We start from the raw sequence: 25,657 nt of genomic DNA, 5'->3' as shown, positions 1-25,657 counted from the left end.
AGCGATTCTCCTGCCTCAGCCTCCTGAGTAGCTGGGATTACACATGTATGCTACCACGCCCAGCTAATTTTTGTATTTTTTTAGTACAGGCGGGGTTTCACCATGTTGGCCAGCTTGGTCTTGAACTCCTGACCTCAGGTGATCCACCTGTCTTGGCCTCCCAAAGTGCTGGGATTACAGGCATGAGCCACCACCCCCCACCCAAGGATAAATTTTTAGTGTGTGCTGGGAGTGACCCCTCCCTGTGCTCTGGAAGGCTCAGATTTTTAAACAAGGTCCGTACACCCCTCCAAGGGTCCTACCATCAGGCAGAGGGTCAACCCAGTGTTTGTTGAGTCCCATGGGAATAGAATCCATCTCAGCTTCCCGCTGGGCCTGCTTAAGTTCCCGCCTTTCTTTGGCCAAGGCACTCTGCATCATTGCTGCTTGGGAGAGGGAGCCATCTGGGTTCTGGTGCAACAGAAGAAAAAACGACAGGGATTAAATGTCCATGAAATAAAATGTAGATGTTAAGCCCCTGTAAACTAAAACATGGGAACACATCTGGAATAAAGTTCCTATCAGTGTAACAGACTATACGAAAGAAATGGATACACCGTAGCACATTCAGATAAAATGAACAGGGACAATAATAAATCATTGAAGGAATTGAATGTTTAGTTTGAAAATGAGAATCCCAAAAGAGATAGGAATGATGTGCTACCTTTAAATGTATGAAGGACATAAGAAAGGGATAAGAATTTTTCTGTATGGGCCGGGCGCGGTGGCTCAAGCCTGTAATCCCAGCACTTTGGGAGGCCGAGGCGGGCGGATCACAAGGTCAGGAGATCGAGACCACAGTGAAACCCCGTCTCTACCAAAAATACAAAAAATTAGCGGGCGCGGTGGCGGGCGCCTGTAGTCCCAGCTACTCAGGAGGCTGAGGCAGGAGAATGGTGGGAACCCGGGAGGCGGAGCTTGCAGTGAGCCGAGATCGCGCCACTGCACTCCAGCCTGGGCAAGAGCGTGAGACTCCGTCGCAAAAAAAAAAAAAAAAAAAAAGAATTTTTCTGTATGACCCCGGGAACCAAAATTAAGACCAATGTGGACACTTCAGTGAGCGAGGTTTCAGGTCTGCCTAAAGAAGAAGTAGGGATCAGATTCATCTCATGATGAAAGGTACCTCCTTAAGGGCTGGTGAATTCCCTGTCACTAACAATGTCATGCAGCTATGAGATGACCACATGAGAAGAACACTACAGAAGAATCGTATGTGTGGATTACAAGCATTACATATGTGCTGGGCTGGGAGACCTTTAAGATACCCTTTTCCATACCTAAAATTTTTACCATTCTATAGATTCTGGTTTAGATTCCCTTCACAGCTCTGCCCTCCCCAACACCCAGTGCTACAGCTTTCTATGGTGGCCAGCCCTAACTGCTCAAGTAAATTCTTCAAAATTGCCTTTAAATCTGCAAGATTCAAGACCTAAGGAAACCATACAAAGGCAATGATGGTAGATTAAGCATTCCTATCTATCTCTGCTTCCACCCAAAATACACAAAAGGAGCACAAAAGAATAAAACAGGCAAAAGCAATAAAGCCAACCCAACCTCCATTTAAAACAAAATTATTCTAGACCCTGGCTAACAGCCAATAATACTTTATGTGGCCTAAGTTCTACTTACGCAGATCTAATAACCTGACCCGTTACTTTAGAAAAAGAAGTCCACTTGACATTTCCAGGTTGAAGGTTCAGAAGTTCTCACCTTGACGATTTTAATGGGGCTCATGTCCATGCTTTGCTTAGTGTGTCCTCTCAGGAATGGAGGCTCTTCCTCAACCAATTCAATCTCAAGGTCCTCATCTAAAAGTCCCCCCAAAAGAAGAATTAGCCATAAACAAGAGAGAATAACAATTTTCACCAAAACAATTAATTTCCATAAACACCAACAATCTTTATCAAAAACAGCTTCCCCTGGTGGGGTGTGGGGGTCATGCCTGTAACCTCAGCACTTTGGGAGGCCAAGGCAGGAGGATCACTTGAGGTCAAGAGTTTGATATCAGCCTGGTCAACATAGTGAAACTCCATCTCTACTAGAAATCCAAAAATTATCCCAGCTTGGTGGTGGGCACCTGTAGTCCTAGCTACTTGGGAGGCTAAGGCAGGAAAATAGCTTGCACCCAGGAGGCAGAGGTTGCAGTGAGCTGAGATCAAGCCATTGCACTCCAGCCTGGGTGACAGAGTGAGACTCTGTCTTTAAAAAAAAAAAAAAAAAAAAAAAAAAAAGGCCGGGTGCAGTGGCTCTCACCTGTAATCCCAGCACTTTGGGAGGCCAAGGTGGGTGGATCACCTGAGGTCAGGAGTTCCGGACCAGCTTGGCCAACATGGTGAAACCCCATCTCTACTAAAAATACAAAAAAATTAGCTGGGCATGATGGCACACACCTGTACTCCCAGCTACTTGGGAGGCTGAGGCAGGAGGATCACTTGAACCCAGGAGGCGGAGGTTTCAGTAAGCCAAGACTGCGCTACTGCACTTCAGCCTGGGCAACGAGAATGAAACCCCGTCTCAAAAAAAAAAAGCTTCCCAGGTCAAAGGATGGCAATACAAGTAAAACTCTAACCTAGGTGACTATTCCCCCTACCACCAGCCATTTCTAGGGCATTTGTGCTCCAGTCCAACAACTGATCAGACCTACTTTCGAAAGAAGTTAAACCTGTGAGAAAATACTCTCCTGACATTCTAAATGGTACTAAGGCATTTGCCACCCAACTTCATTATGGAATAATTCTTTTTTATTTTTTATTTTTTTTAATTTTTTTTTGAGACGGAGTCTTGCTCTGTCGCCCAGGCTGGAGTGCAGTGGCCGGATCTCAGCTCACTGCAAGCTCCGCCTCCCGGGTTTGCGCCATTCTCCTGCCTCAGCCTCCTGAGTAGCTGGGACTACAGGCGCCCGCCACCTCGCCCGGCTATTTTTTTGTATTTTTTAGTAGAGACGGGGTTTCACTGTATTACCCAGGATGGTCTCGATCTCCTGACCTCGTGATCCACCCGTCTCGGCCTCCCAAAGTGCTAGGATTACAGGCTTGAGCCACCGCGCCTGGCTTTTTTTATTTTTATTTATTTTTATTTTTTTTTGATTATGGAATAATTTTTAACCCATAATAAATTTGCAAAAAATTAGTTGGACAATTGAACAACACGAGGCGGAACTTGCTTACGCTTATGGCAGAAGTATAAATGGTACAGAAACCAATAGAAAACAATTTGGAACTGCCCAGTAAAGTCAAACACACACATTTCTTACTACCCAGTAATTTTTAAGACAGGGTCTTCCTCTGTTGCCCAGGCTACAGCACAGCAGCATGACCACGGCTCACTACACCCTCGACCTCCCAGGCTCAAGCAACCTTCCCACTTCAGCCTCCCCAATGGCTGGGAGTACAGGCACATATCACTATACCTGGCTAATTTTTTTTTTTTTTTGTAAAGATAGGGCATAGCTATGTTGCCAGGGCTGGTCTCAAACTCCTAGACTCAAGCAATCCTATCATCTCAGTCAGCCTCCCAAAGTGCTGGGATTACAGGGCTGAGCCATGACACTTGGCCTACCCAGTCTATGTATTTAGGAAAAAAAAAAAATGTTTTGCACATAAGCACTGAGAGACAATATAGCAATTTCAAAATACTATTATTCACAAAGATTAACCAAAAACCAAGAAACAACTCATATGTCCATCAAAAGTAAAATGGATAAATTATAGACAATTTATATATACTCTAAAGCAATGAAAATGGATAAAATACCACTATAAATATCATCATAAATATAAAAAATATGTAAGTCAAAAAAAAAGAAAAATGAGTTAAGTTCAAAAATAGGCAACACAACATAATGTTTAGGAATAGATATGTAGATGGTAAAACTAAAGAAAAGCAAGGGAGTAATTAACACAAATATGAGATGGTGGTTACTCCTAGGAGGACAAAAGAAGATCTAAGCAGAGGGGAGCACATAAGGGCTTCAGAAGTGCTTGTAAAATTCTACTTCTTAAGCTGGGCGGCGAGCACGTTGGTGCTCACTTACTATTATAATTTAAATTATAGAATTCTATTATAAGACTTCATAATTTCAAAAAAGTCATTATGGGCTGAGTTAAAAGTTGTTTCCAGGGCAACTCAGAGGTAATCTAGGTGGATCCAGGATTTTCAGAATAATTACCAAGAATATGAGATCAAATTTACACCCAAAAATACCATTATAACTTTTTATAACCTGAAAGCTTTTTTTTTTTTTTATAGATAGAGTCTCACTCTGTCACGCAGGCTGGAATGCAGTGGCGTGATCTCAGCTCACTGCAACCTCCATCTCCTGGGTTCAAGCAATTCTCCTGCCTCAGACTCCTGAGTAGCTGGGACTACAGCTGTGCGCCACTACACCCAGCTAATCTTTGTATTTTTTTAGTAGAGACAGGGTTTCACCACCTTGGCCAGGCTTACCTGGGCTCAGGTGATCTGCTGGCCTCGGCCTCCCAAAGTGCTGGGATTACAGGCATGAGCCATCACGCCTGGCCGAGAGATTATTATAAGCAACAAGTATAATAATACATAAGCACTTGTCAGAAAAATGAACTTCTTGCTTCCATCATGGTGAGATCCTTTTTTTTGAGAGATGAGTAGTGAGATCCAAAGAACAAGTGATTAATAGCCACTGGGTTAAACTACAAGCAAATCACCCAATCCAATGGCTCAACTTGCCAATTATCCTTCTCAATCCAACTGGACTAGTTACCTTCCTCATCATCCACCTTAGGGAGAATGCCAGTCTCTTCATCAAAGTCTGGAAACTCTTCTTTGGAAAGGACATTGGCAGCAATCATCTAGCCAAAGAAGAGAAGGCAGCATTTGTAACCTGCTAAGATCAAAACTTTTTTTGTTCTTTTTGTTTTGTTTTGTTTTGTTTTTTTGAGACAGGATCTTGCTCTGTCACCTAGGCTGAAGTGCAGTGACCTGATCAAAGCTCACTGCCACCTCAAACTCCTGGGCTCAACCAATCCTCCTACCTCAGCCTCCTGAATAGGTGAGACTACTGGCGCACACCATAATACCTGGCTAATTTTTAAATTTTTTCTAGAAATAGGGTCTCACTATTTGTCCAGGCTGGTCTCAAACTCCTGGCCTGAAGCAATCCTCCTGCCTTGGCCTCCCAAAGTGCTGAGATTACATGTGTCAGCCACATGCCCAGCCAAAACTCTTCTTTTCTAGGAGAGTTAATTACAGAGGTTTCATGTAAGAAACCCAGTTTTTTTCTCCTCTGACCCACGATGTCGGGACCTCAAATGTCCTATGTCCCGTTCCAGGGTTGGGGAGGTGGTTCTCCAACATGGCGCTGTAAAGTATAAGCTCAAAAGTATCATCTCCAAGAAGAGTTATCTGCTCTTCCCTTGTTTCCACAGCACTCTGGTACATTTATTATATAATATGTAGGCCAGACATAGCAGCTCATGCCTATAATCTCAACACTTTCGGAGGCTGAGACAAGAGAATCACTTGGAGCCCAGGAGTTTTTTGTTTGTTTGTTTTTTGAGACGGAGTCTTGGAGTCTCGCTCTGTCGCCCAGGCTGGAGTGCAGTGGTGTGCTCTCGGCTCACTGCAAGCTCCGCCTCCCAGGTTCACGCCATTCTCCTGCCTCAACCTCCTGAGTATCTGGGACTACAGGCGCCCACCATCACGCCCAGCTAATTTTTTGTATTTTTAGTAGAGACGGGGTTTCACCGTGTTAGCCAGGATGGTCTCGATCTCCTGACCTCGTGATCCGCCCGCCGTGGCCTCCCAAAGTGCTGGGATTACAGCCATGAGCCACCACGACCGGCTAAGCCCAGGAGTTTAAGATAAGCCCCGGTAACACGGCAAGACTGTCTCTACAAAAAATTTAAAAATTAGCCAGGCATGGTGGCATGTGCCTGGGGTCTCAGCTAATTGGGAGGCTGAGGTGGGAGGATGGTTTGAGCCTGAAAGGTTGAGACTGCAGTGAGCCATGGTCACGCCAATGCACTCCAGCCTGGGTGACAGTGCAAGCAAGAACCTGTCTCAAAAATAAAGTAAAAAATATGTAACCCCTCACAATTATTTGTTTAGATCTGTCTCCTCTGCTGGACTTTGAGCTCCTTAAGCATAGGAACCATGACATATTCGTCTTTATAGCCCTAGCTATGCATGGTGCTTGACACACCACGGTTATGATATTTAGTGAAGAAAGATGAAAATAATAGGCTGGGCACAGTGGCTCACGCCTGTAATCACTTTGGGAGGCAGAGGTGGGAGGATCACCTGAGGTCAGGAGTTCAAGACTAGCCTGGCCAACATGGTGAAATCCCGTCTCTACTAAAAATTCAAAAAAATTAGCCGGCGTGGTGGTGGTTGCCTGTAATCCCAGCTACTCAGAGGCTGAGGCACAAGAATCGCTTGAACCCAGGAGGCGGAGGTTGCAGTGAGCTGAGATCGCACTACTGTCCTCCAGCCTGGGTGACAGAGTAGGACTCTGTCTCAAATAAAAGAAAAAAATAATGAAGACTTACATAGTAATTACCATATGCCAGGCACTAACCTAAGAGTTTCACTTTTTTTTTTTTCTTTTTGAGGCAGAGTCTTGTTCTGTCACCCAGGCTGGAGTGCAGTGGCATGATCTCAGCTCACTGTAACCTCCGCCTCTCGGGTTCAAGCAATTCTCTTGCCTCAGCATCCTGAGTAGCTGGGATTACAGGTGCGCACGACGACGCCCGCCTAATTTTTTGTAGTTTTAGTGTAGACAGGGTTTCACCACATTGGTCAGGCTGGTCTTGAACTCCTGACAGGTGTGAGCCACCATGCCCAGCGACTTTCACCTTTATTAACTCATTTAATCATCATACCACCAACGCTGGTCCTGTTTTATAGATGAGGGTACTGAGGCACGAGGTAGAGTAGCTTAGCTAAGGATTACACGGCTAGTAAGTGGCTGACATGGTTTGGCTGTGCCCCCACCCAAATCTCATCTTGAATTTTCACATGTGTGGGAGGGACCCAGTGGACGGTAAATGAATCATGGAGGCAGCTCTTTCCCACACTGTTGTCATGATAGTAAGTCTCATGAGATCTGATGGTTTTAAAAAGGGGCATTTCCAGCCAGGCACGGTGGCTCAAGCCTGTAATCCCAGCACTTTGGGAGGCCGAGACAGGTGGATCACGAAGTCAGGAGATCGAGACCATCCTGGTTAACACGGTGAAACTCCGTCTCTACTAAAAAATACAAAAAACTAGCCAGGCGAGGTGGTGGGCGCCTGTAGTCCCAGCTACTCGGGAGGCTGAGGCAGCAGAATGGCGTAAAACCCGGGAGGTGGAGCTTGCAGTGAGCTGAGATCCGGCCACTGCACTCCAGCCTGGGCGACAGGGCGAGATTCCGTCTCGAAAAAAAAAAAAGAGGGGGCATTTCCCTGCACAAACTCTCTTCTCTTGACTATTGCCATGTGAGATGTGCCTTTCACCTTCCTCCATGATTGTGAGACCTCCCCAACCACGTGGAATTCTAAGTCCAATAAACCTCTTTCTTTAGTAAATTGCCCAGTCTCAGGTACGTCTTTATCAGCAGTGTGAAAACAGACAAATACAGTGGCCAAAAATTATCCCAGGCCATCGTGCTCCAGGGCACACCCCTAAGCACCATGCTACATACTGAATGACTATCTGGCCACGAAAACTAATGGCCCCAACCTGTTTGATCTCCCACTTCTCTGGGTCAGAGATTCGGGTGAGGCGCTTGCGTTCCAGTGAGTCGTCCTCTACTTCAGGGGCACTGACAAGGGACAGGTGAGTGGGTCTATCAGGATTCCGCATTGAGGTCTCCTCATTGGTCTCCCCGACAAGATTTCGCCGTCTATTTGGGTTTAGATCTTCTCCAGACTCTTGATCCACATCCTAAGGCACAAAAACAAGGGGGCCAGCTCACTTGCTGTCTTCTTCCATTCCCTTGGCCATCAGATGTAAGAAAAGGCTGACCATCTCACTTACCTTCATGCTCAGGCTGGTCTTGGTCCCAGTGAAGGAGAGCACTTTGACTTTGACCCTCTGGCCTTTGCTCACCACATCAGCTACATTGGCCACACGACCCTCCCGCCGGAGCTCAGAGATGTGCACCAGGCCTTCCCATCGCTTCCTGAGGGAGAGTCAGACACATCTGGAACATGATAAAAAATACTATCCCCCAACCAATTTCTACCCTTATTGGAACTAACAAAAGAAAATGGCCTCAAACTCAAGAGAAAAGTACCATGAAGGTGGTCAAACAATCAAATAGTGTTATCACTCTCTCCATGGGGAGACATGGGGTGTGGAAGCAAATTCTATCTGTCCCAACAAGCAAAGGACAGATCTCCTGAAGACAGAGAAAGGAATAAAAGGCTCTGTAACATTTCAAAAGAGTCAATTTCTAAGAATCGTGTATGGCTGATTTGACTAAAGTGTCATTAATCAAAGTAACTTTTTAGAATGTGAAAATCCTCAGTGATAAAAGAAATTCTGCCCATCACTGGTGTGGATAGAAGAGCACCAGTCATTACCTGAGTCCTTCCAGCTGCACAAAGCAACCAAACTGCATGATGCTGGTAACTTTGCCATTATAAATGTCACCAATGGTGGGCTCTTCTGGAGGAGGGCGGTCCACATGCTTATCCCGCCATCTATCCAGATTCCGCTCTCCATATTTGTCCCGGTCCTTCCGGTCTTTGGGGGGACTCTGACTCCTGCTCCTGGACCGATATCTAGACTTTGCTTTATTCCTCTCCCGGGTCCTGGAACGTGATCGAGAGCGGGATCGGTGTCTCCGCTTGTGGTCTCTCTCTCGGTTTCGTTCCCTATCTCGGTCTCGATCTCGATCTCGATCTCGGTCTCGATCTCGGCTTCGACTCCGCTTCTTCTTCTTTGTCCTGTCCCTAACAAATCAATAAGCACCTGTCTTAAAAAAAAACCAATCCAATTTCATCTTTGCATCCCCAAGTACCCAATACAGTGCCAGGCACATGGTAGGTGCCCACTAGGTTTTGAGCTGAATTAGTTTCAATAACTATGACATCCCTATAAGCCAATAAAGAATCAAGCCACAAACATATTCAGCCTCTTTCAACCCTGATTTCTATATTCTGAATATCCTAGCATTTGCTAGATACACTTAGCAGGAAGCAATGAAAATAGATCCAACAATATGATATATGACCAGTCCAGATTCTGTAAACTTGCCCCAAATTTTGCTTGGCTGGTCCACAAAATTCAACTGTCACAGTATCCTAAACTTCCAAAGGACAGGACACTAAGGACAAACCGGTGCTCAGTATCTCTCTGCTTCTCCTGGACTGCTGCACTGGGCATTAAAGCTTCCAGTTCTTTCAGGACATCCACAGCAACTTTCACATCATCTTCATCCAACATGGTCTGCAGAGGTAGAGGCCAGCAAAGTTAGGAGAAAGAAAAAAACCACTCAAGAATCAGCTCAGGTACATCTATAAATCACTAACCACTATGTGAGGGAAACGGAAGAGGGGCAGAGATTTCCAGCTTGATTCAAGATAGATGCAGAAGAAATGGAAAGAAGGCTCTTGAGAATCACTGCTACATTTGACAAACCCCCTTTGTCCTTAATACAATTCTATGAAAGGCAGTTAGATATTAATCATCCCTGCCATGAAAGAATGCAAGTGATGATTATATAAAAACAGGTGTTAAAAATTTTAAAAAGCAACTCTCCCTCTGCACTCTCTGCCTCCCTCCCCCCACTCCAGCTTAATGTTTTTCCATAGTCCTTATTGCTATCTGCTATGTTACATACTTATTTGTTTGTTTATTGCCTATCTCCTCCCCACCAGAATGTTTACATGTTTATTTCCTGCTCTGCTCCCTACCCCAAAATTAGGATATAATCTCCAAAGGCAGAAACTCTTGTCTGTTCTGTTCACGGCTGTTACCCAGGTACTTAGAACAGTGTTTGGCATACAGTAAGTACTCAATAAATATTTGTTAAAATGAAATTTAAAAATCAAAATGCTTTAAAAATTAGACCCTTAACAAGTAACAGAGCAAAAAAAGAAATCTAATTTCACACATCTGGCATCTGGTCCAGAACCTTATTTCATATTCCTAAGCACTACTTCCCCAAATTCCCAATCTCATTTCCCTTGAATATCATTCTCAGAACCCCTTAACATGTTCAATACATAGTACATGCTCAGGGAGTGATCAAACACTTTCTTTTTTTCTTTTTCTTCTTTTTTTTTTGAGACGGAGTCTTGCTCTGTCGCCCAGGCTGGAGTGCAGTGGCCAGATCTCGGCTCACTGCAAGCTCCGCCTCCTGGGTTTACACCATTCTCCTGCCTCAGCCTCCCAAGTAGCTGGGACTACAGGCGCCTGCCACCTCGCCTGGCTAGTTTTTTTGTATTTTTTAGTAGAGACGGGGTTTCACCATGTTAGCCAGGATGGTCTCGATCTCCTGACCTCGTGATCCACCCACCTCGGCCTCCCAAAGTACTGGGATTACAGGCTTGAGCTACCGCGCCCAGGCTGATCAAACACGTTCACTCTTAAAAATAAGTTACAACAAAGGCAAACTTAAAATTAATAAAATTACTAATGAGACAAAGAAAAGGGGTTGGGAATATATATTTATAGTAGACATTCTCAAAATGGTGTCAGTACCCGAACAGAAGGGTTGTCCGGTTGGCAAAGGACTGGGAAGAGTTCCTTCAGTTTTTCTTTTTCTGTTTTAGGTTTAACAACTGGATCTTGTTTCATTAAAGAGCATGAAGGGGTTAAAAAAAAAAAAAGATATATTTAATATTATTAATGATTAACAAAATAACTTCAACATTAGATTTGTATCAAACCGAAACAGAACATGGCATTTTGCTATATATTAATCGTACCTGTTACTATAAATGTAATTTAATTTTCTAAATACATCGATCACAAACTATCTCAAAATGTAGCAGAGAGAGGAGTGTAGCAATACTCATTTGGTTATGTCTTATCTTTTTGATTTTGTCTTAAGTCGCTTGAAACTTTTTTTCCCCTTGAAACAGGGGGAAAAAACCTCTGTCATTCAGGCTGAAGTACAGTGGTGCAACTATGGCTCACTGCGGCTTCACCCTTTTGGACTCAAGCAACCCTCCTTCCTTAGCCTCCCAAGTAGCTGGAACTACAGAGGCACGCCATCATGCTTGGTTAATTTTTAAATTTTTTTTGTAGTGATGAGGTCTCTCTATGTTGCTCAGGCTAGTCTAAAACTCCTGGGCTCAAGTGATCCTCCCACCTTGGTCTCCCAGAGTGCTGGGATTCCAGCAGGGAGCCACTACGCCCAGCCCATTTGAAAAATCTTACTGGAACATTTACTTGCTCAGCAACTGCTGAGAGGAAAACAAATGCAATTTACAGGATGTTCAAAATCTACACCATTCTAGAAACTAAGCTCAGCTGGAAGCTCTGCTTACCTTTGCTAGTGGAAGGCTTCACTGGAGGCCGCATGGTTTGTATGAGACGCAACAAGTTACTAATAAGAGAATCCTTTGAAAAGAAACATAGAACAAAAATGGTCAGCTCCTGTACCAGTGCTTAAATACACTTTGAAAAAGGAAAAGGCAAAGAATGTCCTTTAGAGAAGGGTGGTTATGCACTGGAATTTAGCTAATTGGAATAAATGAAACATAGAGTATCAACCTGGTGTAGCATGAACCTAGTATAGCAGCTTCAGAGAAAGCCGATACTTAGGACTCTTTGGGGAGAAAAGTTATTAGGCTCCCTGCAACCATTTTATTTCACAAGGTTTAGAACTACCCCCAAAACTCCTTTCCAACTTCCTGACTTACAGAACAAGAATGTAAATACCTACAAAAACTTAATGATGAAAATCCTGCCCTGTTTTCCTAGAGAGGTATCACAGAAAATCTGGTTACATTACCCCTACCTAATGGCATGAAAACATTACACACTTAATGGCTTATTTAATTGATACGTATAAAATTGTCTCCTTCCTATATCAAACTCCTATATTAAATCCTATCAAAATTTAAATTCAATAGTGACATTAAAACATAAATTATGTAATCCCAGCACTTTGGGCGGTCAAGGCGGGCGGATCACAAGGTCAGGAGATCAAGACCATCCTGGCTAACACGGTGAAACTCTGTCTCTATTAAAAATACAAAAAATTAGACGGGCGTAGTGGTGGGCGCCTGCAGTCCCAGCTACTTGGGAGGCTAAGGCAAAAGAATGGTATGAACCCGGGAGACGGAGGTTGCAGTGAGCTGAGATCACGCCACTGCACTCCAGCCTGGGCAACACAGCAAGTCTCTGTCTCAAAAAAAAACCCCATAAATTAAAACATTAATATCTACAGATTGTCTTCTCCAGATATACATACCGTAAATTCTGCACCATTTTTGACGAGGGAAGCCTTAAAAGTATCAAAGGTGGTATTTTTCTCAGCAAGACTGATCACAAATTCAGCTGCAAAGAAGAAACAGAATTCAGAAAAGAAGAGACATGAGCAAGAAATCAGTTTTAAGTATGGTAAAAACAAAACTAATTAGGTTATCCAACAGTCATAAAAAACAAAGACCACCATCTGATAAGGGTAAAGAGAGAAAATCTGGCCAGGTGCAGTGGCCCATGCCTGTAATCCCAACACTCTGGGAGGCCAAGGTGGGTGGATCACTTGAGATGAGCCTGGCTAACACAGTGAAACCCCGTCTCTACTAAAAATACAAAAATTAGCTGGGTGTGGTGGCAGGCGCCTGTAATCCCAGCTACTTGGGAGGCTGGGGCAGGAGAATCACTTGAACCTAGGAGGCAGAGGTTGCAGTGAGCCGGGATTGTGCCACTGCACTCCAGCCTGGGTAACAGAGTGAGACTCCGTCTCAAAAAAACAAAAAACAAAAACAAAACAAAACAAAAAAGAAAACGAGAGAAAATCTAGACTGCTGAAATTATCCACGCGTGTTCTAGTGAATTTATACAAATGAAAGGAAGACATTACTATAAAATGGCTCAATGTAGCCCGGCACACAACAGAAGGACAGACCCAATCTGTATGTGACAGCAGGCAGCTGCTGGGTGGTGCAATCTCCACATTGATGAAAGACTTACTTTTCCCCCAAATTTTTTTCCACAAATCTGCCTAATTCTTTTTTTTTTTTTTTTTTTTGAGACAGAGTCTTGCTTTGTCGCCCAGGCTGGAGTGCAGTGGCACGATCTCGGCTCACTGCAACCTCTGCCTCCTGGGTTCACGCCATTCTCCTGCCTCAGCCTCCTGAGTAGCTGGGACTACAGGCACCCGCCACCACGCCTGGCTAATTTTTTGTATTTTCAGTAGAGACAGGGGTTCACCATGTTAGCTAGGATGGTCTCGATCTCCTGGCCTTGTGATCTGCCCACCTCAGCCTCCCAAAGTGCTGGGATTGGAGGCATAAGACTTGCGCTCGGCATACCTGACTAGTTCTTGAAACTTTTTTTTTGAGAGGGAGTCTCGCTCTGTCACCCAGGATGGAGTGGAGTGGTGTGATCCTGGCTCACTGCAACCTCTGCCTCCTGAGTTCAAGCGATTCTTCTACCTCAGCCTCCCGAGTAGCTGGGGCTACGAGCGGGCGCCACCACACCCGGCTAATTTTTATATTTTTAGTACAGAGAGGATTTCACCATATTGGCCAGGCTGGTCTCGAATTCCTGACCTTGTGATTTGCCTGCCTCAGACTCCCAAAGTACTGGGATTACAGGCATGAGCCACCGTGCCCAGCTAGCAATTCTGCTGTCTCAGCCTCCCGAGTATCTGGGATCACAGGTGCCCTCCACCATGCCCGGCTAATTTTTGTATTTTTAATAGAGATGGGGTTTTGCCACATTGGCCAGGCTGGTCTTGAACTCCTGACCTCAGGTAATCCTCCTGCCTCAGCCTCCCAAAGTGCTGGGATTACAGGCATGAGCCACTGTGCCCGGCTTAGTTCTTGAAACTTCTAATATTAGAGCTATTTATTAATTAAGCGACTTTCAGACAGTGGCTCACGCCTGCAATCCCAGCACTTTGGGAGGTCGTGGTGGGCAGATTGCCTGAGCCCAGTAGATCAAGACCATCCTGGGCAACATGGCAAAACCCCATTTCTACAAAAAATACAAAAATCAGCTGGTGGTGGTGGTGTGCATGTGTAGTCCTAGCTACTCAGGAGGAGACTGAGATAATAAGCCTCATACTCTGAGACCCACAAAAAAATTGTAATGCTTTCATTTGAATACTAATCCTAAAAAAGTAAATGAATAAATAACATGAAAAATCTAGATGACTAACTCATAAAGTAGTACTACCATACAATTTCCATCCTGGAATTTGCCTTTATCTTTCTGATGAAGGGAAAGCCAAATGCCATGAGGCTACATGAACACATCTTATGCATAATAAGTTAGTAACATTGTCAATGGTTAATACTTTTTGAACATTACCATGTGCCAGGCACTATGCTAAGTACTTTTTGTGGGTTACTTCATGATCCCCAAAACAACCCTCACAAGTAGGTGCTACTACTGTCCGTTTTACAATGAGGAAGCTGACAGTTTGAGACACTGACCTACCCAATAATAACTAGGGGGAGCTAGGAATAAAATCCAGGCAATCTAACTTCAGAGCCCATATTCTTTCAAGAAATGTGGAGGGAGAACTAAGTCCCATGGTGCTAGGCATGTCGTGCTCAAAAGAGCCCCTCCCAAAGCAGTCAGCAGCACATTCACACTGCCAGCCATCAGTAATCAGTTTTTTTTTGTTTGTTTGTTTTTTTGAGACGGAGTCTCGCTTTGTCGCCCAGGCCGGGGTGCAGTGGCTGGATCTCAGCTCACTGCAAGCTCCGCCTCCCGGGTTTATGCCATCCTCCTGCCTCAGCCTCCCAAGTAGCTGGGACTACAGGCACCTGCCACCTCGCCCGGCTAGGTTTTTGTATTTTTTAGTAGAGCCGGGGTTTCACCGTGTTAGCCAGGATGGTCTCGATCTTCTGACCTCGTGACGCGCCCGTCTTGGCCTCCCAAAGTGCTGGGATTACAGGCTTGAGCCACCGCGCCCGGCCTTTTTTTTTTTTTTGAGACAGAGTCTTGCTCTGTCACTCAGGCTGGAGTGCAGTGGCACGATCCTCTCACTGCAACCTCCGCCACCCAGGTTCAAGCGATTCTCCTGCCTCAGCCTCCTGAGTAGCTGGGATTACAGGTGTGCGCCACCATGCCCGGCTAATTTTTGTATTTTTAGAAGAGACAGGGTTTCACCATGTTGGTCAGGCTCTGGTCTTGAACTCCTGACCTCGTGATCCACCCGCCTCGGCCTCCCAAAGTGCTGGGATTACAGGTGTGAGCCACTGTGCCTGGTCCCATTAATCAGTATTTTTAGTTTTCACAATTATACAGGGGAATCATTAAATTAACTGAATCCATTATAAAAAATTAATTCATAGTTTAAAAAAATTCATTGGTGAAAACAGTAAAAATAACATTAATTTAAATGATAATCCAGTATTACAGCTCTTTCAGAATTTGTCTAGCAGGTTTTCCAGTATTCATCGGAAACTCTACTATCTCAACTCCCCCAAAAATTAAATACATAAATTAGTAAGTCATTCATCAGGGTCAAAAGCAAAAGAATCAAGTCAGCAAACAAAGCATAAAAGAAGCAAATATATGCCTTTCTGTTATTAAACCCAACTCTGCCAATTTAGTTTCAACAAAAAACAGTCTATCACATTAAACCAATATTAGTACTTTTTTTTTTTTTTTTTTGAGATAAAGTCTTGCTGTTGTCGTCCAGGCTGGAGTGCAATGACGCAATTTCGGCTCACTGCAACCTCCGTCTCCTGAGTTCAAGCGATTGTTTTCTCAGCCTCCTGAGTAGCTGGGATTACAGGCACCCACCACCACGGCCAGCTAATTTTTGTAAATTTTTTTTTTTTTTTTTTTTTTTTTTTTTTAGTAGAAATCGGGTTTCACCATGTTGGCCAGGCTGGTCTCAAACTCCTGACCTCAGGTGATCGGCCTATCTTGGCCTTCCAAAGTGCTGGGATTACAGGCATGAGCCACTGCACCCGGCCAATGTTAGTACTTTTAATGTTACTGGTTTTATAATTCTGTATTTAACAGAAAAAGCATATTTGTGGGTTTTCTGCAAATTAATTGAGATCTTTAGCTATATATAAATTAAAAGAATACGGAGTTTATACCTTGCTCTATTTTTGTACGTAAATGAAGTGAACATCAAAACAAACACTGGAAGATGTCAATAACTTTTTTGTTTCCTCTAAAAGGCCAAGGTATTAGGAGTTAAAACGAAAACAGAGAGAAAAGTAAGCTCCCTGAAAGCAGAAATCTGTCTCTTTCTCTGTGGTATGCCTAGCCCCCAGCTCAATATTTGCTGAAAAAAGGAAACATATTAACAAGATAGCAAAACCGACAAAATTATCACCTCATTATTAACTGAAAGAGAAGAATACTGCGGAAAAATTACATATGACAGACACATCTTGCCTGGGAGGCAAGAGAAAAAAGTAAACAAAAATATACTGGCATCATACTTTCGGGCATCTTCCTAAGTGCTACATGGTGACCCTGTGAAGACATTGTCCCACTTCACAGATGAGAAAAACAGCTTCAGAGAAACTATGAATCTTACCAAAGGTCACTCGTCTAACTTTCCTAACCCGGTTCCTCCTGTCACCGGTCCCTTCCCTTCCATCCCTCCAATTGATGATTTCATCTTCATTTAGAAAACTGAAGAGTGGGCTGAAACTCTCTCACTCATCTTCCTACCACCAATCTCTAAACTCATCTGAATCTGCAACTATATTCTCTGTCCTCGCTCCTGTTACAACTGAGGAAGAAATGCTGTACTTACCAAAGGTCAATCCCTCCATTGGTTGCCCTTCATCCCATCCATCCTCTTTACATTTATAAGGGCTTCATCTGTCTATGGCCTTAGCTCTAGGACCCTAAACTTTTCTAATTCCTCAGTTTGGGTTCCCCAGATGTAGTTTGCCCCAAAACATCTAGTGACTGGTGTTTAAGACATAGTACAGGACCCAATGGCTCACTCCTGTAATCCCAGCACTTTGGGAGGCCGAGGCAAGAGGACTGCTTGAGCCCATAAGTTTGAGACCAGCCTGGGCAATACAGTGAGACCCCTGTCTCTACAAAAATTTTAAAAATTAGTGAGCTTGGTGGCGCGCGCCTGTAGTCCCAGCTACTCGGGAGGCTGAGGTGGGAGGATTGCTTGAGCCCAGGAGGTGGAGGCTGCAGTGAGCCGAGATCGTGCCACTGCACTCCAGCCTGGGCGACAGAGCGAGGCCCTGTCTCAAAAAAGAGTACAGAATGAACGGTCGGTCAAAGAACACAGTTAAAAGCACAGACGCTGACTGCTATGTCACAGAGTGGCGTGAAGACCAAATAAGACAAATGTCAATAAGGAGCTGAGCATCGCATCTAGCACACAGTGAGCACCCAATAAACGTCAGCCATCATCATCGTCATCGCAGCACCTGATGCTGCTGTTGTTGTTAAACATGTTTAATTGAGGCTGAAAAAAAACCCACAAAAAACAATCAAGCAGAGATGATCGCCCCGGACTTCACTGACAGCTCTGGAAAAGTTTCTAAAGTTTCTTGAGGTCTCTCAAGTCGAGGCCACGGCAGCGGGTACCCTGGGTCCGGGTGTCTGCGACAGAGAGAGACAGACTCATACGAACATACTTTCTGTCCACCAACCACCTTTCTCCTTCCGCTTCCCTCAATCCCAAACTGAGGCCACAGGGTCCTCCCCGGGCTCACCAAGGTCCTTGTCGTTGATCCCCAAATGATTGTCCAGCTCAGTGCAAACCTTTGACACCAAAGACAGGTACTCGAGTTTGGCAAGTTCTTCCGCGGGGCCCGGCTCCGACCCGACTATGGCTCCCGCCATGGCTACAGCCACAGCCATGGCTATAGCTTACCCAGGACCTCACGGCCGGCGATCAGAGCTACTCGGGCCGGCTTCCGGCTTTCATTTCCGGGTCAGTGCGCGTCCCCTTTGTTTACGGGAAACTGAAAATTTGAGGAACAAATCAAGTCACAACTGGATGGATCATAGAGAACGGACAGGAAGTGCTTAAAGAAGGGACAGCTAGAGTGGGTTACTCTGCACGCCGACCTACGCCCTCTACAGGCGAGAAAAATCTCCGCCCGCTCTCAGGCCCGGAAACGTTCACTCAGCGCCCTCCCACCCTGGGTCGGCAGAGGGCGACCCCGGCCTGCACAAGAGAAGCCGGTAGGAAACCGCAAAACAGCCTGCGCCTGCGCTTTAGAACACTTGAAAAAGGAATCTTAATGCACGTCTGGAAAAAGACAAACTTGCTTTACTGTGGATCCGCAAATTCCCGGCCTCACTTCTTTGTGGTTCCTGTCGTCCGATCTCAAGCGACCCTTGACAAGCCAGTAGGCAGTAGATTGACTTCTCTCATTTTACACAGGACGAAACTGGCACTTCCACTGCCAGCTGGATGCTTGGGCAAATCAATCTCTGGGGCCTTAGTTTTCTCATCTGTAAACTAGAATAATGTTGTTCTACCCTAAATGGAATAACTGCAAGGAGTGTGACACAGAGTAGGCACACCGCAAATGGCAGTTACTGTCCAATATTACAAGGCTAGGCCGGGTGCAGTGGCTCACGCCTGTAATGCCACACTTTGGGAGGCCGAGGCTGGTGGATTACTTGAGGTCAGGAGTTCCAAACCAGCCTGGCCAACGTGGCGAAACTCCATCTCTACTAAAAATAGAAAACTTAGCCGGGCGTGGTGGTGGCGGGCGCCTGTAGTCCCAGCTACTCTGGAGGCTGAGGCACGAGAATCGCTTGAACCCAGGAGGCGGAGGTTGATGTGATCTGAGTTTGCACCACTGCACTCCAGCATGGGCGACAGAGTGAGACTCTGTCTCAAAAAAAAAAAAAAAAAAAAAAAAAAAAACCAAGGCTGAGACGATGGTCACAGTAGAGCTGGTCTCTGGTCTGTCAAGCACGGATCTCCTTAGTCTGGGAACCCACAGAGCCAGCTGCCTCCACTCTCGTGAAAACCTGCGTTTCAATCCCCAGTTTTCCTGAGTCCTCTCAGAACTTATTCCCTGAGGTGCCGGGCGCTGTGGCTCACCCCTGTAATCCCAGCACTTTGGGAGGCTGAGATGGGCAGATCACTTGAGGTCAGGAGTTAGAGACCATCCTGGCCAACATGGTGAAACCCCGTCTGTACTAAAAATACAAAAATTAGTTGGGTGTGGTGGTATGTGCCTGTAGTCCCCCCTACTAGGGAGGCTGAGGCGGGAGAATCGCTTGAACTCCGGGAGGTGGATGTTGCAGTGTGCCGAGATCTCGCCACTGCACTCTAGCCTGGGCGACAGAGTGAGACTCCATCTCAAACAAACAAACAAACAAAACACACACACACAAACAACAACAACAAACCTTATTCCCCCAAATATCAGCTGTGCTGTAAATCCAAGGTCATAAGCTTAGGTCTCCCAACTTCTGCTTCAGGTCCTTTTTACCTTTGTGGCAACCTTAAAGTGGGATGGGGATTTTTCCCACACTCCAGTGCTTTGTGTGATGAGTAAGGAAACAGAAGCACCCTCAAGTGAATGGGTCTCCAATCAATCAAAAGGAGGAAATCAGTCTCCTACTTTTCACTGTAGCAACATTTTTACACTGGTGTACCTTTGGACTCTGTTTCTTGAACATCTCATCATGGACTGAAAAATGACAGGCAGAGAAAAACCCAGCAGTTGTTCTCTCTGCCTCCAGGAGCTCCATGTTGCCGGGTTCCTAAGGAATCACTACTGTACCCTCTGAGTTCTTCCTACTCCTCCCCATTTCGCTGCTTCTTTTTCCCCATGAATAGAACGGAAAACTCTGCACTTGATCCAATGTGCTCAATTTGCCAGCTTGGAGTTACGATTTCAAGGGCTTATTCTATCTGATGTTCATTCTCTGTACTTCCTTCCCTTTAAAAATTCATATTTCTATTCTGCTTTCCTCCAATATTTAACCGGAAGGAGGAACAGATAGGGAGTTTGTTTTGTTTTTAAAGCTCTGTCAGAAAAGGGCTATGGAACCATAACATGTAGTAGCAGTAGTAGCAATAAATATTAGAATTAATTAATAGTAAATATTATAATTGGGAATTATTGAACATATATATCAATAGTAAATATTAACAGCAAAACATTACTTTTTATTTACATATGCCATTAACTGCACATTTTAAGAAGTGACAGTTTTTATGCAATATACATATTTCTTGCAACACCAAAAATTTCTTTGAAGCCAAAGGAAAACAATTATGTAGATACAGATAACTTGACAGCCCAAACACAGATGCACATGGAATCCTCCTACTGTTCCTCCCCATAAGAGACTGTGAATCGAAGGCAGAGCAAAAGTAAATGTATCCTAACTGTCCTTTGGATAGAATAGTTTTCAACATAATATCAGATACAGTTAATTTTCATTATTAGGCTGGGTGCAGTGGCTCACACCTGTAATCCCAGCACTTTGGGAGGCTGAAGCAGGCGGATCGCCTGAGGTCAGGAGTTTGAGACCAGTCTGGCCAACATGGTGAAACGCTGTCTCTACTAAAAATACAAAAAATTAGCCAGGCGTGGTGGTGCACAGCTGTAATCCCAGGGCTGAGGCAGGAGAATCGCTTGAACCCAGGAGGCGGAGGTTGCAGTGAGCCAAGATCACACCACTGCACTCCAGCCTGGGCGACAGAGTGATACTCTGTTTCAAAAAATAAAATAATAATAAATTTCCATTATTATTGTATGTCTTTCCTTGGACAGCCTCCATGTGACCCTTTAATAGCCCAGTAAACAATTCACCTCTACAAATAACTTATGCTCAGTTACTACCCACACCACCACCCATGATGGATAAGACATTGTTGCCCACTACCAAACTTGTAGTCACGGGGGTGTTGCTTTTCTGCCTGTTCCTAGACTGATAGATGTGTTTAACCCTACCCCCAATTTCCATGTTATTTCTGCTCTGTCCCAGAGACTGGTCCCAGCTGCTGGAATTTGGGAAAGAACTTGGGGGTTGGGACGAGGTAAGAAGCAGAGAGAAAGTACTGAACCCCTTAGCAACATTAGATTGAGTTGGTGAGGGAGAAGAAATAATCTAAGTATGTGTCGCTGAAAGATAGCATCCTTAGGGAAGTTTGTGAGAAAAATCATAGGGCTTTCTGTCAAAACAGTGTTGCTACAACCCAGACAACCCTGGCTTTTTCTGCTGGGGTAAAACGGATCTTAGGGGAGACATCTCTGCTCTAGAAGGCAAAATCAGAATGATTTGCTTCTAAGTGTGTGACTGCCACTCAACTGTTATTTTCATTCATGCAGGGAGACTTCAGAAAGAGTGGCCCCTTCTTCCCTGCTCCACTTGGGCCCTGACCCAACCAGAGAGCCTGGGAGCCCCAGAGAAAGTAAAATTCCTTATTTTTCACTGTTTGACTTTTCTCCAGAATTCATCTCCAAATTTGGACCAACTTATTGAATTTGTATTAAACATCAAGCTTGTGTGGCAGGTTCTAAAAAGGATAGGAGGTCTGAAAGTGAAAAACATCAAGGAAGAACTAGAATACTCTAAATGCCATTCTCAGCCAAGGGATCTCCTGGCAGAGCTGTGTTTATAACTTAGATCTCTGCTGCCTAAACATGAGGGCAGGTGATTGGAAGACAGAAAAAAAAAAAAAGCTGGTCTGTTTCCCGTCATCTGAGGGCAGGCAGGTTGGGGTTGGGGGGCAAGTCCACTTCACAGGGCAGTTTATCCTGTTGCAATCTGTTATTTGTCTGCCTTATTTTCTAATGCCCAAGTGTGGCCTCATTTTTGTGCAAAACATTCCTGACCTACAATTCCCTCTCTTCTTAGGCCATCAACCTGTCATCAGCAATAACAGATGCTTTAGATTCTAAATTCTCCAAAGCTTTATAGTATTAGGGGGGGAAAAAAAGTGTTCCTCCTAAGCAGATTTTTTTCTTTTTTGGTATAGTCAGGTTTCCCCTTTCTCTTGCGTTTTAAGACTCTTTAAAATGTCAGGCAAACACAAACACAAAGGCAGGCACCCAGACACCATTATGATGTGAACTTGTCAAGAAAATGTTATTCCCCCATCTCGGCCTCTCCACCTTCTGTGGAAATGGTAAGGAATTTTTTCATATTTATTCATTAGTTATTCATCTTTCTTTCTTTCCTCCCTCCTCTCCTCTCCTCTCCTCTCCTCTCCTCTCCTCTCCTCTCCTCTCCTTTCCTTTCCTTTCCTTTCCTTTCTTTCTTTTCTTTCAGATGGTGTCTCGCTCTGTCACCCAGGCTGGAGTGCAGTGGCCAGATCTCGGCTCACTGCAAGCTCTGCCTCCCGGGTTCACACCATTCTCCTGCCTCAGCCTCCCGAGTAGCTGGGATTACAGGTGCCTGCCACCACTCTCGGCTAATTTTTTGTATTTTTATTAGAGACGGGGTTTCCCATGTTAGCCAGGATGGTCTTGATCTCCTGACCTCGTGATCCCCCTGCCTCAGACTCTCAAAGTGCTGGGATTACAGGCATGAGCCACCAAGCCAGTTATTAATCTTTTAAGTGACCTTGATTCAGATCTAGTTGGTATTTTTTATACTTAGTTTATGTTTATTTTATTTAAAAAGAGAAACATTGGGCCAGGCACGGTGGCTCACCCCTGTAATCTCAGCGCTTTAGGAGGCCAAGGCAGGTGGATCACCTGAGGTCAGGAGTTCGAGACCAACCTGGCTAACCTGGTGAAACCAAGTCTCTACTTTAAAATACCAATATTAGCCGGGCATGATGGTGGGCGTCTGGAATCCTAGCTACTCAGGAGGCTGAGGCAGGAGAATCCCTTGAACCTGAGAGGTAGAGTTTGCAGTGAGCTGAGATCGTGCCACTGCACTCCAGCCTGGGCGACAGAATGAGACTCTGCCTCCAAAAAAGAAAAAAAAAACCAAAAACCAAAAAACAAAACAAAAAACAGGCTGGGCGCAGTGGCTCATGCCTGTATTCCCAGCACTTTGGGAGGCTGAGGCGGGTGGATCACTTGAGGTCAGGAGTTCAAGATAAGCCTGGCCAAACATGGTGAAACCTTGTCTCTACTAAAAATACAAAAATTAGCTGGGCGTAGTGGTGTGCACCTGTAATCCCAGCTACTCAAGAAGCTGAGGCAGGAGAATTGCTTGAACCCAGGAGTCCTAGGTTGCAGTGAGCCAAGATCATATATCACTGTCCTCCAGCCTGTCCAGCCTGGGTGACAGAGCAAGACTCCGTCTCCAAAAAAAAACAACATTGACCAGGCATGGTGGCTCACACCTGCAATCCCAGCTCTTTGGGAGGCCAACGAAAACAATTTTAATCAATATTATGAGTATGAATGACAAAGTGACATGTTACACTGTTTTTTTTTTTTTTTCCCCCTCCCTAATGATATTTAGCCTCTGCTCCAGGGGACAAGGGATTTTTGTAGCCTCTGGTTTGTGTTTGAGGTAATTTCTTCAGAAATTAATAAGGATTTCCTCAGGAGAAATGCAAAAACAAAAACCAAGCCAAACCAAGAAATGAGTTGATGGGAAAAGATGAGAGAAGAGGAACTGAAGTTCTACTGATGTTCTGTTTGCAAGTCAAACATGTCAACAGCTGTGCAGTGTGGGCTGTGCAGTGAGCCCAGGGCCAAAGCTCTGTCTTAAGCCACAGGCTTGCCACTAACACAGAAGAAGCTGCTCCTCCAGGATCCCCATTTCTCTCAGGTAAAGGAGAATGGGTTCCCAGCACATCCTCCACCCCAAATCTAAGAGTGTCCTGGCAGAACCAGCCATATGCAACTCTTTCCCCAGCTCTCAGGTAGAACAGCTTTGGCAGTACCAATAGCTGCTGCCCTTGTGCCAGAATAGCAGCCCCTTCGTCTTGAGATTACAGTAATTTATGGTGATTTATGCCTCCAGAGTGAAAATTAGCAAGCTGGCGAGGTAACTAAAAATGAATGCATCTCTTCCCAGAGTTCACTCCACCCAGCTGAGCCACCAAATAAAACCAGCATATGGGGCAATTAGAGAGCCAAGCGCTGCTTTCAAAATGCAGTGTAAAGAGACAGAGTTCAGGGGCCCAGGTTTCCCTGCCCGGTTCAATAATGATCACAAGTTCCTAACAAGCATCCTCTTTGCCTCACAATACCATGTCAAGTCTGAGTCCCCCCATAAACACCAACCTGCGGTTCCGTCTTTCAAACAAAGTAATTTGTTCCACGACATTGCCATTTTACCTTTTATTATTATTATTATTATTATTATTATTATTGCAGATTGACTGAGGGAGGGGAAAGGGGGAAGTGAGGATAAACCTCTATCACATGGATACGTGTGAAGCAAAGATTTTTTTTTTCTTCTTTGTCATACATTTGCTTTTTACATGACACAGACTCTGATCTTACCTAACTTCCACAGTCTACTCTCAAATACTGATGAGACTAGAATTTATATTAAAAGTTTTGCTGGGCATGGTGGCTCATGCCTGTAATTCCAGCACTTTGTTTTATTTATTTATTTATTTATTTAGAGACAGAATCTCGCTCTGTCCCAGGCTGGAGTGCAGTGGCACAATCATGGCTCACTGCAACCTCAACCTCCGGGCTCAAGCAATCCTCCTCCCTCAGACTCCTGAGTAATTGGGACTACAGGCATGGGCCACCATGCCCAGCTAATTTTTGTAATTTTTGTAGAGATGGAGTCCATGTTGCCCAGGCTGGTCTCAAACTCCTGGGCTTAAGGGATCCAACCACCTTGGCCTCCCAAAGTGGTGGGATTACGCGTATGAACCACCACACCTGGCCATTCTTAGCACTTTGGGAGGCTGAGGCAGGAGGATTCCCCGAGGCCAGTTCAAGACCAGGTTGGGCAACATAGTAAGAACCCCCATCTCTACAAAAAAATTAAAAATTAGCTGGGCATGTGGCTCAAGTCTGTAGTTCCAGCTATTTAGGAGGCTGAGGCTGGAGAATTGGTTGAGCCAGGAGTTTGAGGCTGCAGAGAGCTATGATGTCACCACTGCCTCCAGCCTGGGTAACAGAGTGAGATCCTGTCTCAAAAAAAAAAAATTTTTTTTGAAAGACATAGAGGTCCAATAGTGATTGATTATCCTTATCATTGAACACAGGCAGAAATTCCTAAAATAGTCCAAGTCTGTTCCCATGGACTTGGACTTGATGGGACTTCACATGTAACAAGGATCAATTGGGGTCACACTGTCAGCCACTTGGAAATTTGGATGTAAGTGCAGTATTCACTCACTTATATTTCTCGTAGAGTTTTAGAGTTGGAAAGGGTTTAAGAGATAATATAATCCTACCCACACATTAGATTCTATCAATATTTAAAGTGGCTCGACTTCTAAATCTCATTCTATGAAATTCCCTCTGACCCAACTTATTCTTCTTTTTCTTTTCTTTTTATTTTTCCTGCCTCAGGTTTATTTGTACAAATAGCACAGGAGGACCCCAGCCCCATGTAGATGGCAGCCCAGCAGGGATGACACCAGTCCTTCTGTCCTCACATTGGCAGACAGAAGTAT

General features: G+C 44.8%; 1 protein-coding gene and 1 non-coding gene across 3 annotated transcripts in view; one reads left to right on the top strand and one right to left on the bottom strand.

Moving 5' to 3' along the window:
* Positions 1-18,135, bottom strand: part of DHX8 (DEAH-box helicase 8) — a 44,883-nt gene extending 26,748 nt beyond the window's left edge. For both annotated transcript variants that reach the window (XM_050762557.1, XM_050762559.1), the window contains exons 1-11: positions 17,844-18,135; positions 12,425-12,510; positions 11,496-11,568; positions 10,705-10,790; positions 9,338-9,447; positions 8,580-8,951; positions 8,032-8,176; positions 7,735-7,938; positions 4,778-4,865; positions 1,750-1,847; positions 303-450 (exon numbers count right to left, since the gene is read on the bottom strand). In XM_050762557.1, coding sequence (XP_050618514.1) covers positions 303-450; positions 1,750-1,847; positions 4,778-4,865; positions 7,735-7,938; positions 8,032-8,176; positions 8,580-8,951; positions 9,338-9,447; positions 10,705-10,790; positions 11,496-11,568; positions 12,425-12,510; positions 17,844-17,991 — 1,558 coding nt within the window. In that variant the 5' untranslated portion in view covers positions 17,992-18,135. The remainder of the gene's footprint in view (positions 1-302; positions 451-1,749; positions 1,848-4,777; positions 4,866-7,734; positions 7,939-8,031; positions 8,177-8,579; positions 8,952-9,337; positions 9,448-10,704; positions 10,791-11,495; positions 11,569-12,424; positions 12,511-17,843) is intronic.
* Positions 15,542-15,602, top strand: LOC126940017 (U7 small nuclear RNA). Its single transcript, XR_007720544.1, has one exon. It is a non-coding gene; the product is annotated as a U7 small nuclear RNA (small nuclear RNA).
* Positions 18,136-25,657: the final 7,522 nt, after the last annotated feature.

This window comes from Macaca thibetana, chromosome 16 (genome assembly GCF_024542745.1).
Source record: "Macaca thibetana thibetana isolate TM-01 chromosome 16, ASM2454274v1, whole genome shotgun sequence".
In the NCBI taxonomy this organism is placed as follows: domain Eukaryota; kingdom Metazoa; phylum Chordata; class Mammalia; order Primates; family Cercopithecidae; genus Macaca; species Macaca thibetana.
The sequence above is the reverse complement of the archived record's forward strand: the minus strand, read 5'-3'. Positions and strand labels throughout refer to the sequence as shown.